Source organism: Macrotis lagotis, chromosome 1 (assembly GCF_037893015.1).
Source record: "Macrotis lagotis isolate mMagLag1 chromosome 1, bilby.v1.9.chrom.fasta, whole genome shotgun sequence".
Lineage (NCBI taxonomy): Eukaryota > Metazoa > Chordata > Mammalia > Peramelemorphia > Peramelidae > Macrotis > Macrotis lagotis.
Window position 1 is genome coordinate 598964125 of NC_133658.1, and position 14731 is coordinate 598978855.

General features: G+C 41.8%; 1 protein-coding gene across 1 annotated transcript in view; it reads left to right on the forward strand.

Annotated features, from left to right (window-relative positions):
• HS6ST1 (heparan sulfate 6-O-sulfotransferase 1) overlaps positions 1-11027 on the forward strand; it is a 292056-nt gene extending 281029 nt beyond the window's left edge. The window contains exon 2 of the mRNA XM_074214910.1: positions 9107-11027. Coding sequence (XP_074071011.1) covers positions 9107-9815 — 709 coding nt within the window. The 3' untranslated portion in view covers positions 9816-11027. The remainder of the gene's footprint in view (positions 1-9106) is intronic.
• Positions 11028-14731: the final 3704 nt, after the last annotated feature.

A 14731-nucleotide genomic window follows, 5' to 3' on the forward strand; every position in this document is an offset into this window, starting at 1 on the left:
TGGATTCAAAAGATGATTTATCTAAGTAATTATTTCCTTTTTTTTTCTTTTTTAAACTAACACCCAGTGCCAGGAAAAATCATAGGATTCCATGCTGGGAGAGGGCTTAATGATCATCTAGCCACCCCTCCCTCCAATTTCGATTAAATGAGACCTGTCTGAGGATACTCATCTAAGCATTAGAGCCAGGCCTCAAACCCAAATACTCTACCTCCAAATACAGTCTTTTTTCTCTATTTTTTTCTTTTTTTTCCTTTAGTTTTTGCAAGGCAATGGGGTTAAGTGGCTTGCCCAAGGCCACACAGCTAGGTAATTATTAAGTGTCTGAGGCGGGATTTGAACTCAGACTCCTGACTCCAAGGCCAGTGCTCTAATCCACTGCGCCACCTAGCCGCCCCTACAGTCTTTTTTCTCTATCCCATATTGTTTCTCCAGTGGCAGGTAAGGATTCAAATGGGACTGTTATAAGAGGAAAAAATAAAAATTGCAACAGTACTTTCAAAAAACAAGCAGCATAATTCTAACATTGAGATAAAGCTATGATAACTGGGTCTTATTTTTTTCATAATTAGAAACTTAAGTTTGGAAAGAAAAGATTTTTTAAAAAAACAGAATCACTAAAAGGATGCGTGAGTTTCAGATAATAAAATTTTAATGCCATAAGATGCTGTATAAATAAATGTGAGTTGTTAAGAGCAGAAGGTAATGACATTCTTACAGTACTCAGCTAGGATAAAACAATGAAAAAGTCACTGTAAATAGGATTGTTAACTGTCTTAAAACACTAAAATTAGCCTGGTTTGTGGGTGGTTGTTTCTTTTAGTAGTCCCTAGAGAAGCAGCCAGGACCTGGAGTTGAAGCTAGCTCACTTTATGAGAGCAGTTTGTGGAACCAGTGCCTTTCACCTGCTCCCAGGAAAAGATAGGGCTTACCTGGGTGCTATGGGCTCATGCACTCCTACATTTTAGTCCTTGGGAAGTGAGAGCTAAAAATATACCAATCAGTCCAGAGTAGAATTCAGTTTTAAACCCTTTGGACCTTTTCCCCCAGGTCAGACAGTCTAACCCCTGAACCCTATAGAAGAGGTTGGTTCTTTATAGAACAAGAGTTTTGACCTTATTTTGTGACCTTGACTACTGTCAGACTGATAACAACTATGGACTCCTTCTCAGAATAATGTTTTTAAATGCAAAATTGAATACATATAATTACCAAGGAGACCAATTATATATACAAGTATGGTTCTATCAAAATATTAAAAAAAAAAACTAGTTTGCAAACCTTAAATAAAGAATCCCTGGATGGAGTGAAGCTAACTGAAACTATAAGCTAGAGGGATCCATGAAAGTCTATTGGATAGAGACCAAAAACAACAAAAAAAATTCAGTAGACTGAAAGTCTTACTAACTTGCAAAATCACTTGGCCTTTCTGAGCCTGGTTTTCTCATCTGTAAAAAAAAAGGGGGGGACTTGGACCAAATAACCTCCAAGTTTCTTCACAGCTCTGATCTCTTATGATCTCCATATGACCTTGGCCTCAAAACTGGGTATAGTCCCTATTAGTTCCTTTGTCATTTGTTTATGTCTGCTGAGTGAAGGTTCACCAAGGATCAAATTCCCCTTGCCTTCGCTCTGAGTGCATTCAGGAAGAACAAAAGGCGAGGTTGCCAAGGGAATATCAAAATGTAAGAAGTGGCACTTCTCTGCTCTGTTACAATTGGATTTATTATCCTGTTACTATCCTTAAAATAGAGTGGGAAATTAAGAAGCTAACAGTGGCTCAGGGAAGACATTTTGATGACTTCCATCTCAAAATCCAAAATAAACCATTGAATTGCAGGCCATTAATCTTATCCTTCATGCTGAAGCAGTGTGGGAATTATAGATTGAATATCATCCTCTCTGCCAATAACATTGGGTAGTCTTACTGAGAAGTCAGTTTCCCCAGGCCTCAGTTGCTTCATCTCTAAAATGGCTAAACAACCCAAGAGGTATGGGAGAAGAGGATGTACTATTACAAGAGGAGAAACTAAAAGTCCCTTCAGTTACTCAGTTACTGGAATGAGAAAAGTTGGAAAAGAACATGATCAGACAGAAAGCTCATAAATAAGCCCAAAAGAGAACCCTAGACTTGGGCATCAAATTCCAGACAAGAGAACTCCCCTCTCCCCTCTTCCTCACCCCCAGCTAGGAAGAGGTGGTTTTAGAACAAAAGACCAGCTTACTTCACACCGAAGAGAGCAGACCTGTCACAACAGCATGGAAATAGAGAGGCAGCTTTAGCATATTTCATCTCCTCTTAGCCAGCAATTCTGTGCAGCCTTCCTAGTATTCTCTCCTTTTGTGAGTCTTCTTTCCCCAGCTGGAGAAAAAATTCTTTTCCTGAATAATAATAGTTTCTATTTCTATTTTGCTTTAAAGTTACGGAGCTCTACAGTGCATTTGTCATCAGACCTAGTTCAAAGTCCAGGTCTCCCATTCAGTATCTCCCTGACTTTGGGAAAAGCTCTTTGCTTCTGAGTAGCAGTGTTCTCATTTCTAAAATGAAGAGGCTAGATAGACCTCCCTTCTAGCTCTAAAGCCATGATCTTATGATAAGATTCGAGTTGGAATGCAGCTTCCAACTCTTAGGAACAATGTGAGCTGAGGCAAGTCCCTTTTCTTACCTATAAAATGAGGGAGTTGAACTCAACAGCCTCTAAGCTCCCTTCCAAGTCAAAATGTAAATCTATAAGTGATCAGAGTAATATTAGTATAGGGTTTTATCAAGTCATTAGATTTTGAGGAAGAGAGAAGAATCAAAGAGGACAACAAGGCTTCAAGCCAAATTGACCAAACCTTGGGCAGCTAACTAGGCAGCACAATGAGCTGGGTTCAAATCTAGTTTTAGACACTAGCTGTGTTCCCTTGGACAAGGCACTTAATCTCTATTTGTCTCATAATCCCTATAAAATGGGATTAATAATAGCACCTACCTCCCAGGATTGTCATGAGGATAAAGGAATGACTCAACAGCTTTGCCCTGAGAAAGCATCTGCCACTGGAGGAAGGAATTGTCCCTCCTGGAATCTGAGGCTGAACATATTGAAAACCACTTGGAGACAAAGGGATTAGGGAACAAGAAAAGGGTCAGAAAGTGTTGGCTTATGGGAATATGTCTTCTGACTGGTTTATTTTTGTGGGGGGCGGCGTTGAGGGACTCTTGGAGGTGAATTGATAACTACCAGGGGGAAATCCCAATAAGGTGAGATGAGAGGGAACTGTTCTTTTTGACTTGTGATGAGGGATTGCACTGAAAATTTGCAACAGAAATGCTTCAGGAGGATTAGCAGCAGCGTATTTTAATGACCAGCCAGGTATGGGGAGGTTTTTGTCAGAAATCATGGTGAAATTTCAATAAATTAATAGAGGAAATGTGTAGGCTTAGAAATGTCACTTGTTTGCCAGAGCTTTTCTAACACAAAGAGGTGGGGAAAAAAGAGAAAATATCTAAAAAGGGACTGGGGACAGGAAAGAAAGCTGACAAAGGGAACACAGCTCTGTCTTGCCTACAAATCTGATCTCAAAGGAAGTTATTTGTCCTTGTAGACCTCTGGGGGCCTTTTAGAGAGAGGGGAACAGTAGTAGAATCTTGTATCTCCTTCCGTACTTCAAGTATTAGGGATGAGCTATTGTGCTTATGATTTATAGGATGCAAATATTAATATGCCCTCAGTCTGGTTTGAGAAGCAACATTTATACCCAAGAAATAGTTAAATAACACAAGTTAGCATGGGATGATGCCAAAATATGCATGACCAGATAATAGTGGTTGTGGGAGAAGCAAAAGTAATTAGGGAAAGGATGTGGTCAGGGAAGTCATCCTGGTGAAGGTGGCTCTGGAAAGACAGACAGGATTCAAGGAATGTGAGAAAATAGTGGACAAGAATGCTCCAAGCAAAGAAGGAGAAAAACATAAGTGAAGCCAAGGAATCTGGAATATATTAAGCATTTTAGGAGGAGACAATGAGAAAAATCTGCCTGACAAGAACAAGTGTTTTGTATAGAAGACAGCTATGATGGTTCAGTGGATAGAGCCTTGGGTCTGGAGGCAAGAAGACATGACTTCAAATCCAACCTTAGATACTAGTTGTGTGACCCTGGGTAAGTCACTTAACCTCTGTCTGTCCTAAAAGAATGGTAAACTACTTCTTTTCCAAGAAAACCCTATGGAATGTATTGGCATAATATAGTCCATGGGATCACAAACGGTCAGCCACAACTCAACAATAGTTAAAATAATAGATCCAAGATGAACTTGGATTTCATCAGCTAAGTAGTAGAAAGCTATTCATGGCTTTTGAGCAAGACAGTGATAAAGTAGTGTTTTAGTCTTTCCAGTCCTCTTCTTTCTCTTTCATCCTAATCAAGTGACATACTTAGTGATAGACCTGGAATCAGGAAGAACGGAGTTCAAATCCTGCATTACAAACTTATGTCCATGAGAAAGTCATTTGACCTCATTCTATAAGATGAGAACAACCCCATTGCATCTACCTTATAGGTTGTTTGTAAGGATCAAACTAAACAGCATTTGCAAACTATAGCCCTTCTATGGCTCTTGAAAGTTTCCCAGACTGTTGCTAACTTGAGAAGGTATTGGTGCCAAACAAAGGGCTAGTGTCATGCTGGCACCAGGAATCCTGAGAGTTCCTAGGAAAAGGTCTCTTCATGTAGAACTGGATAAGACAGGCCATTTAAAGAGTTCTTTGGTCCTTTTTCTTTCTCTAGTACTTTCACCTACTTTGTTTCACATTGACCTACTCTGCCTCTTGCTTCCCTCTCATCCATACTGAAAGGACATATGTCCTCCCACCTCTGGACCCTGATATCTGAGGACCTTGATGACAATGAGTTAACCGAATGAACTAAACCCAACCAAAAGTCACCTGATATCTTAATCCCCGAAAATGGGGGCACTTGAGGGATTTCAGTCTCTTGGGAAGCTGGAGCTGGGGAAGGTTTGGGGTCAGAAGGCTCTTTCTGCCTCAGACAGCATCTGTTCTACTCATCCTGACTCTGCCCAGTGATGTCCAGGATATTGATGTTTGAGCAGAGACTTTTGGGTCCTTTAGAGGGGTTTCATCTCCTGAGCATGGAGCATATGACCTCCAAAGTCCTTGCTAGCTCATGAACTGTGCCACCTAGCTATGTATTCACACACACACACACACATATATACATATGTGCCTGTATGTATATGTGTATGTGAATACATACATCTTCGATGGAGCTCACATTCTGATGGGGGAGACAATATCTAAATAACTAGGTATTACAATTCATATGAATATCTAAGCTGTATCTTAGATAGACAGATATAGGCATACCTCAGAGAACATTGCGTTTGGTTCCATACCACCATGATGAAGGGAATATCTCAATAAAACAAGTTACATGCATTGTTTGGTTTCCCACAATAGATAAAAGTTATGTTGGCTGTATTGTTTATACTGTCATCTAGTTAGTGTATAATAAAAAGTGTATAATTTTTTAAAATACACTTAATAACTTTTATTGCTAAAAGTGTTAACCATCATCTAGCCTTCTGTGAGGCCTAATCTTTTTGCTGGGGGGAGGGTCTTGCCTCAGTATGGATGGCTGCTGACCAATCAGTGGTGATGGAGTGACTGTGGCAATTTCTTAAAATAAGACCTCAATAATGTTTGTAGCATCTATTAACTCTTCCTTTCATTGAACAGTTGGAGGTCATTGTAGGATTCTTAAATGGCCTAATTTCAATATCTCAGGGAATAGGGAGACCTGAGGAGAGAGAGACAGGTGAACAGCTTGTCGATGGAATAATCATAACAATCGAATAAGTTTGCCACCTTATATGGGCAAGGTTTGTGGTTCCCTGAAACAGCTACAATAGTAACACCAAAGTATAGTACCGTGATCACAAATCAATATAATAGATTGAATAATAATGAAAAAGTTTGAAATGTTGTGAGAATTACCAGAATGTGATAGACACATGATGTCACTTGCTGTTGGAAAAATGGCACCAACAGACCTACTCAAAACAAAGTTACACAAACCTTCAATTTGTAAAAAAAAAAAAAAAATGCAGTATGTATGAAGCACAGTAAGGCAAAGTGCAGTAAAGCAAGGTATGCCTATATAAGATATATGACATGAGTCTTGTATTACCTAGTTTTTTGCATGCTACTTCCTATATCATGGTGGAAGCTCCATGAGAACAGGGCTTATGTTTTTGCCCTTTTTTTCCTATTCCCATTACCTTGCACAATGCCTGTCATTTTGTCAAACTGATCTCCTGCATAGGTGCTGGATAATTGAGGCCAATAAATCCCCATTTGCTCTTTCAGCTCTTACAGGCTAATGCTTCATGACTCTTCAATTTCTCCAGAGCACCTGTCTGTCATCCTTGGTGAACATATGGTTTTATCCATCTTTTGACCAAGCAAAAAAATGAGACTCTGACCTGATTTAGAGCTTTTTATAAATATTATCTCATTTGATCCTTGAAGCAACCCTAAGAAGCAGGTGCTATTATTATTATTCCCATTTTGCAATTGAGGAAACAGGTTAAAAGGCTTAAGTGACATTGCCCAGAGCCACATGTCCAGTCAACATCTGAGGCCTAACACTATGTCCCTCATGTCATTTAGCTTTGGAAGCTTCTAAGAATCACTTTGCCAGCCATTCTGGGTTGTAAGAAGTAAGGGTAAGCGGGGTAAGCGGCAGGGGTGGGGGTGAGTAGACGGCTGTGTCTGAGTTATATTAGTGGAAGGAACCTTCCCTACCACCACATATGAGAAGAAAAACGTCAGCAGTGTTTAGCATCAGTGTCTGTCGCGTGAACATCTGGCATCCATCACTGAGGTCTGTGTCTCTCCTCTGTCATATTTTATCCCCATCTGTTAGTGGTTTCTTAGCACTGTTTATATAAATCATAGCAGCATCCCAGGCAGGAGAGATGAATCATTATTATAGGCTGCTGTTTAGAGGAGAGGGGAAAAACACTAGGCTTTGGGGGTGAGGGGAAAGGGAAAATCTTCAGTTATTTTTTCCCATTCAACAAATATTAATTTACTAGACATTGTGTAATGCTTTGGATACCTTGGGAGATGATGGTCTATTCCATAGAATTAGAATAACTTGAAGAGAGTCTACATTTTGGCCATTGGTGGCCTATTCTTGGTGGGTGACTCCTTATTAGATAGGAAAGGGAATTGACACATCTGTATTCTTTTTCCCTGTTGTATGTTCCTCAGATGACACCATACTCACAGCTTTATATCTCACTCATTTTACCACCATCCCAACCTAGATTGAGGTCTGCCATACCTCATGTCTCCTAAAGTATCTAGAAGAGAAACAAAAAACAAACTTAGCTCTGATTACTTTAACTACTACTACCACCACTACATGATCACAAATGATCCTACATTATAACTACTACCACCACTACACAACAAAACAAAAAAAAACCCTTAGAGCTGGAAAAGAACCCTAGAAATCATCTCTCATTTTACAAATGAGGAAAATGAGACCCCCAAAAAAGTTCAATGATTTTCCCAAGACCACAAAGCTAGTTTGATCTGGTGGTGGTATTTTTTAAACCATTTGAGTTATTTTACATTCACACCTTTTATAACAAAGTACTAAAATTTAAAAATAAAAGATAAGGCCATTTTTAAAAGATACTAAGTTTAAGTAATTTAAGAATACCTGAGGGGGTACATAAACCATGGTGGTTTGGAAAAAGAAGAGTTAAGTTAAACCTTAAAAGGAAACCTAGAGGAAGTGTAGAATTGGGTGGGGGGGATATTTTGAAATCACAATCTCAGAGCTAGAAGGGACCTCAGAAGCTCAACTTGTTAAATCTCACCAAAACTGGAGAGGAAATTAAATTGTTATTGGTTGGGAGATTCTTCCAAAATATAAGATATCTCTGAATTCACATTCATTCACTAGCTTCATTCCTGTAAGATTCAGTTCACGTACTGAAAGCCATCCTTGACTTTCTTAAACTGCTAAACCAAACTCTTATTCCCCCATAGAACGTAAGCTTCCTGAGAGCAAGAATCATTTTTGTTTTTTATTTATATCTCTAATATTTAGCATGGCACTAGAATGGGGGACTTGGAAGCCCCCCCTTGAAAACCTGCATGAAAATGCTGCTTCAGCTGTGACCCTGGGCAAATCACTCACTCACTCTTAGCTTCAATTTACTCCTCTGTAAAATAAAGTTAATAAAAGCATCTACCACAGGGTTGTTGTAGAGCTTCAATGAGCTAATGTATTTGGGGTGTTTTTATAAGCCTTTTTTCCTTAACAGATGTCAGCTAGTAGAGGAGTAATGTGGTGGTGGTGGTGGTGGTGGTGGTGGTAGCGGTAGTAGTAGTAATAACAGTAGTTAGTAGTAGTAGTAGTAGTGTTAGTCGAGGGAGTAGTGATAGTGGTAGTGGAGTAGTGGTGATGATGGTAGTAGTAGTAGTGGCAGTGATAGTAATAGTGGTGGTGGTAGTGGTGGCAGTAGTATTCATAGTGGTAGAAGTATTGGTAATAGTAGTGGTAGTAGTAATAATCATAGTGTGTAGCAGTAGTAGTGTTAGCAGTGATAACAGAGGCAGTTGTAGTAATAATGGTAATAGTGGAAGTAGTGGTAATAGGAGTAGTAATAATAGTAGTAGTGGTGACAGTGATAGTAATAGTAGTGGTAGTAGAAGTAATACTAGCATTGATTGTAAAAGTAGTGGTGGTGGTAGTAATAGAGGTGGTAGTAGTCATAGTAGTAGTGGTAGTGGTGGTGGTAGTAGTTATAATGCTAGGACCATTTGTGATAGTGGTGGTAGTAGTGGTAGTGGTGGTAGTTGTCATCATAGTAGTAGTGGTAGTGGTGGTAGTAGTAATTATAATAGTAGGAACTTTTGTGATAGTGTAGTGGTGGTGGTAGTAGTTTTAATAGTAGGAACATTGTGATAGTGGTGGTGGTAGTAGTTACAGTAGTCAGAGCCAGCATTTACCTACAGAGCCCTTCTCATGTCATCTTTTGACCCAAGACTGCTCTCAACTCTCCTCTTTTGTCTCTTTTCAGGAAATTCTACTACATCACGCTGCTGAGGGACCCCGTGTCCCGCTACCTGAGCGAGTGGCGGCACGTCCAGCGCGGGGCCACCTGGAAGACATCACTGCACATGTGTGATGGCCGGACCCCGACACCCGAGGAGCTGCCGCCATGCTATGAGGGCACGGACTGGTCGGGCTGCACGCTGCAGGAGTTCATGGACTGCCCTTACAACCTGGCCAACAACCGCCAGGTGAGGATGCTGGCCGACCTGAGCCTGGTGGGTTGCTACAACATGTCCTTCATCCCAGAGAACAAGCGGGCACAGGTCCTCCTGGAGAGCGCCAAGAAGAACCTCCGGGACATGGCCTTCTTTGGCCTGACGGAGTTCCAGAGGAAGACCCAGTACCTGTTTGAAAGGACTTTCAACCTGAAGTTCATCCGGCCCTTCATGCAGTACAACAGCACGCGGGCAGGCGGTGTGGAGGCGGACGGTGACACCATCCGCAGGATTGAGGAGCTCAACGACCTAGACGTGCAGCTCTATGACTATGCCAAGGACCTCTTCCAGCAACGGTACCAGTACAAGCGGCAGCTGGAGAGGATGGAGCAGAGGATTAAAAATCGAGAGGAGAGGCTCCTCCACCGGTCCAACGAGGCCCTTCCCAAGGAAGAGGCAGAGGAGCAGGGACGCTTGCCCACCGAAGACTACATGAGCCATATTATAGAGAAGTGGTAGCCCAGGGGAGCCTTTTCTACTTGACCGCACCCAAGAATTCTCAAATTCTCAGAGGGGGATCATATGGTTGTGTGACAGAAACCCATAAAACTTTATTTAAAAAGTCCCCAGTCTGTTTAACAGAAGGTAGATATGTGTGAAAAATATACAACGTGGTGGGGGGGGGGGGAGTGGGGAAGTGTGGCTTTTTACTGTTTCTACAAGGCCAGGCATTCTTTAAAAATAAATAAAGGAAAATTTTAAATGGGTCACAACCAACTTGTACTTAACCCAGAACCACTGAGTTAGCCCCGCCCCCCCCAAGGTCCAGGACTGCTCATAAAAGGGTCACTTTCCTTCACATCCTGCCCTGAGCTTCCAAGCCCATGGGAGAGAAGGCAGTAGTAGCTTCTTGAAAAGAAAAAGAAAGTCAAAGGGAAGGGATGGCTTGACTATCGGTCCATCATGTAACCACAGAAACAGAAGGGCTCATATAGCCACAGAGGAAAACAGTAAAAAAAAAAAAACAGCAAGTAAGGGAGCGCTTCAAGCACAAGGGCAATTCACAGGGGATGTTGAAGCTGTCTAGGATCCATCCCACTCACAGGGGCCCTCCTCACTCCATCCACCAACTAAGGGGCATCTTCAGAGCAGGGAAGAGAAAACAAATTTGATTCCACATACAACTGATGGTATTTATGAACATACACACATCATCCCTTCCCTTCTCCAGGTACAGCCCATGAAACCTTAAAAAAGGTCCAAACACCAGTGTTTCATTTTAATTTATTTTAATATATTAGACAGATTGTTCCCATAGAGTGTGGGGACCATCTCACTCAAAAGCCTGGAGGGACTCTCTGGTCCCAGACAGAAACATCACTCCTGCCTTTATTACTTGTGAGAATCTGAAATATTTATGAGAATAGGTACCTTTATTCAAGAAAACCCAATTTCTTTTTTTTTAATTTTCTTAAATTTTTCCCTCCTGCCAGTTGCCCTCCTTAGACCATTCCCTAGCTTTCAAAGCTTTCCTGAAGACTAAACAAACCCCCCTTACTCTGAGAACCAGGAAAGCCACAGGAAAAAGGGAAATGACAAGCATTAGGTCTTGCTGACTTTAATTGCCATTTCAAATCACCACCCCCCAAAGAGGCATCAGATTTCATATCCCTGCTCAATCAGAATCTCTTAACTGGAATTGATGCCTGTCAATAAAGGACCTGCAATAGATTCTTGCCCTTTTCCAGTTATCTTATTCATATTCTCCAAACCACTTGGGGTATCTTTGCTGCTCTACTCAGCACTTATGTATTGGTATGGAAATTATTTGGGGGAGGGAGATAATTTAAGTATTAGACTGTATTAATCATCCCCTGGAACTGGACTGTTTTGGAGGGTGGGCTGATTACAGAAAAGGTGGTTGTGTGTTCCAAAGCTGTGAGCTTGTCTGTGATATAGGAAAGAAAAGGGGCCTTGGGAATCGGGTCCACTCCCAGGAGCTCTCACCCCTCCAAAGCCAGCCAGCACCACGTCCTGCTTTGGGGTCACTGCCTTTCTCCCTGGAATCTCTGGCTTCAAGGGGTGTTTGACTGCCTTAAACCCCAACCAACCAGTGATTTGGAACCAGTTGGTCACTGGAGATGTTACTACCTGAATGTACAGGACAGAGCAGGATTGAGGCTAATATCCTGCACCGGACGGACACCCCTGTGTGTGCATGACACTTTGGAAAAGACCCAATGGAAGCCCTCCTAAACTTCCCTCGTGTTTGGAGATTTGCTGAAGGATTCAGGATGTGATCCCAGTCAAAAACTCCAACTCCTGTCATTTTCACATTGCTTATTTGTCTTTTGGCATCCATAGATAAATGGAGTGAAACCTCAGTTAACAAAAATTAAAAAAAATTTCTAAAATCTCAAATTAAGTACAATTTAGATATAGGACCCTCAATTAACCAGAATTCTTTTGTGGGATGGGGAGGAAGGGAAGGGTGGTGGCTGCCATTCAGAGATGCTGTGTAAAGGACTTAGTCAAGAAAAGAATTTCCACAGACTGCCCTTAGCACATTCTGAATTGAGCCCAATTTCCCTACACCTTCTCTCTCGACATCAGATGTTTAGAGTGGATGTTCAGGACAATATCCTTAAGACCCTCACTCAGGAACGATTCCATTAAGTCCTCCTCACACCTCCGTATGAGGCAGGAAAAGGAGGGGACTCTGGTATTGTAGAAGGTGTTTCACCAACAGAGGTTTATGGCTAACTCTTATTGCTCAGAAGTTCAACTAACCAGAAACTCCAGAGGGTTTTCCTCTCAGCCTCTTGAAATCCCTCTGCCTATTTAAATTGTTAAGCACCTCCCTGACAGATTCCAGTGTGATCCTTTGGCCCCTGGTGTGTGTCTTTGCTTTCTGATGAATACTATTTTTGAGCCACTTTTCCCATCCATTAAACCTTTTCATAGTTATCCACACTCCCCCTTTCCAGTCCAGTGGCCAAGCCCCCAAGGCCACATTACTACCCAAATCTTCCCCCTCTCCATTGTACCCTTCCCCAGATCTTCTCTCCCTTCTCTCTCCTCTCTGCCTCTTCCTTCTCTTTCCTCTCTTTCTTCTCCCTTATCCCACACTTTGTTTCCAGATCTCCATTTGCCATTGTTTCCTTCCCTCTCCTTTTTAACTCCTTTCCCACCCTCATTTCTTTCCTTTTTCTTCCTAGAGTCATTCTTCAACTTTCTTTTATCTCCCTCTCCTCAGATTTCCTGTCCCTCTGGTCACACCATAAAGTGATGCATTGGAAAGGAAGAGTTGCTAAAGAGAAGGGATTCTCAGTCCTGGGCCACTCCAGGGTGGTCTCACTGAATAAATAATACCCCTAGTTCTATGGAATGACCCAGTGTCAGAATCTAAAAACCAGACTCCCCCCTCCCCTTCCAACAAACCCTGGGAGAGTGATTAGGCAATCTGCTCCAATCTGAAATTACCTCAAGTCCTCTTAGCTCCCTGGCTCAGCCTAAGATACCACCTCTTCTTTGTAGCAGAATCAGCCATTGGACGTTCCAGCCTTCAACCCTCCCTGTCCCCGAGGCATCGGCTACTCTGAAGAATCCCTGCCCCCCTGCTTTGCAAAAGCTTCCCCACACTAAGCAAGGCTTTGCATGTTCTTGCTCTCTAGGGGAGTGCCAACCAGACTGCTCTTGAACCCCTTCTTTCCCAACAGTCTGTGAAGTGGAATAAAAATAACGGTAGCTAAATTTAGCTATTCCAGGTGCTTTCACATCTATTACATGATCTTCATGACACTCCTGTGAAATTGGTATTTTTCTCTTCCTTGGAAAGATGATTTAATTGAGGGAGGCCTAGAGAGGTTAAAGTGACTAGTCCAGGGTCAGACAAGGCAGAATGACATCAAGAGAACTCCAAAGAACAGATTGGTCCTAGCTTCCTCTGTTTTAAGGTCACAAGGACCTTCCTTAACCTGACTTTCACTAAGATATATCGGTTTAAAAAACCTATCACTGCAGAGAAATGTTTGGGTTTGTTTTCTCCTGATCTGATTTCTTGCTATAATACACAGAATGTCCTGGTATCAGGACTTTATTTTCCTATACACAGGGGACTGATGAGGAATCCATCACCAGATGGGGTGGTATTGTATGGCTAGTTTGTATGTGGTGGCAGAGCGCAGTCAGCTCACTGGGAGGCTTGCCTTCCTGTCCCATTTCTGCCAACCTAGTTAAAAATGCACATCATAAACTGGGTACATCACATAGACCCAGATGATTGAGTGGGTGCTGGTTACCATGCCTGGTGGGGGGGGAGGCAGATTATGTGCTTGGGGTGCGTGTCATATGCAAAAAATTAAGGTTATTCTGTGGGTGAATTTCATAGAGTTGGCCCTTTTAAATGGCAAACCGATAATTAGTGGTTTCGCTTTGAAAATCTTAATGGAGAATTTCTCTAATCAAAATGATCAACTGTGGTTTGGAAGAGTGACAGGGATCTCTCACCACGATTAGTGTGGGTCAGAGAACCCACTCATGCTTCACTTGGCGTTACTCCCACATTCAGAAAGAGACTTTTGATTTGCCAGGCACCCTGGCCAAGCTAGGATGTGGCAGAAGCCAGCCACAATCTTCTCTTGAAATTCCCTTTGCATCGAGTCAGGCACTGCCTCGAAGGACTGAATCAAGAGACCTGTACTCCGAAAGGCTGGTCTTTGAGAATGGTGCTGGGAGCACGTGATTTGTTTTGTACATATTGAAATATGTTTTAAGTTATTTTTAATGACCCTAATTCCCCTCAAGGTGATGATTTTTCTGTTTCTTCGTTTGCATTTGGAAATTTTTTTAAAAAGGGTCCCTTCTTTCCATCACCAACACTTCGGGTGCCCGTGAGGCAGAGCAAACCCACAGCTGCCAATGACCGTCCTCGAATTTTTGGTTCATGCTGTTGGCTTTTGATTGAAAGCGTCACTTGTACTTCTTCCTCTCATTTCAGCATCATCTTGGAAATGTAAGGGATGATACAAGTGGAAGGGGAGTTTCCCCTTACAGTTCACCTTTCTGATGACTTTATCTGCCAGGAGAATCATGGTGAGGAGGGGAGTTGCAAATTCAAAAATCCAGTAAGTTAAAAAATCAGGTCCTGGCCCAGCCCCAACCTAGGCCCAGCAGACCCAGCTGCTCCCCTGGAGCTAAGAAAAAAAAGGAAAACCAGGGTTTTCTGAGCAATGAGTCTGTGACATTTTCATTTAACTTGAGCCCAGTAACATTTAAAGCTTTTATTTATTTATAGCTTCTTAACAAAAAAAAAAAAGAAAGAAAGAAAAAAGAAAAAGTGTTCATTGAGAAGGAATTGTTCGGTTATTCGTATAAGAAAATGGTTCAACAAAAAAATAATCTTCCTAATTGTTTTTGTCTAGGTCAAGAATGAA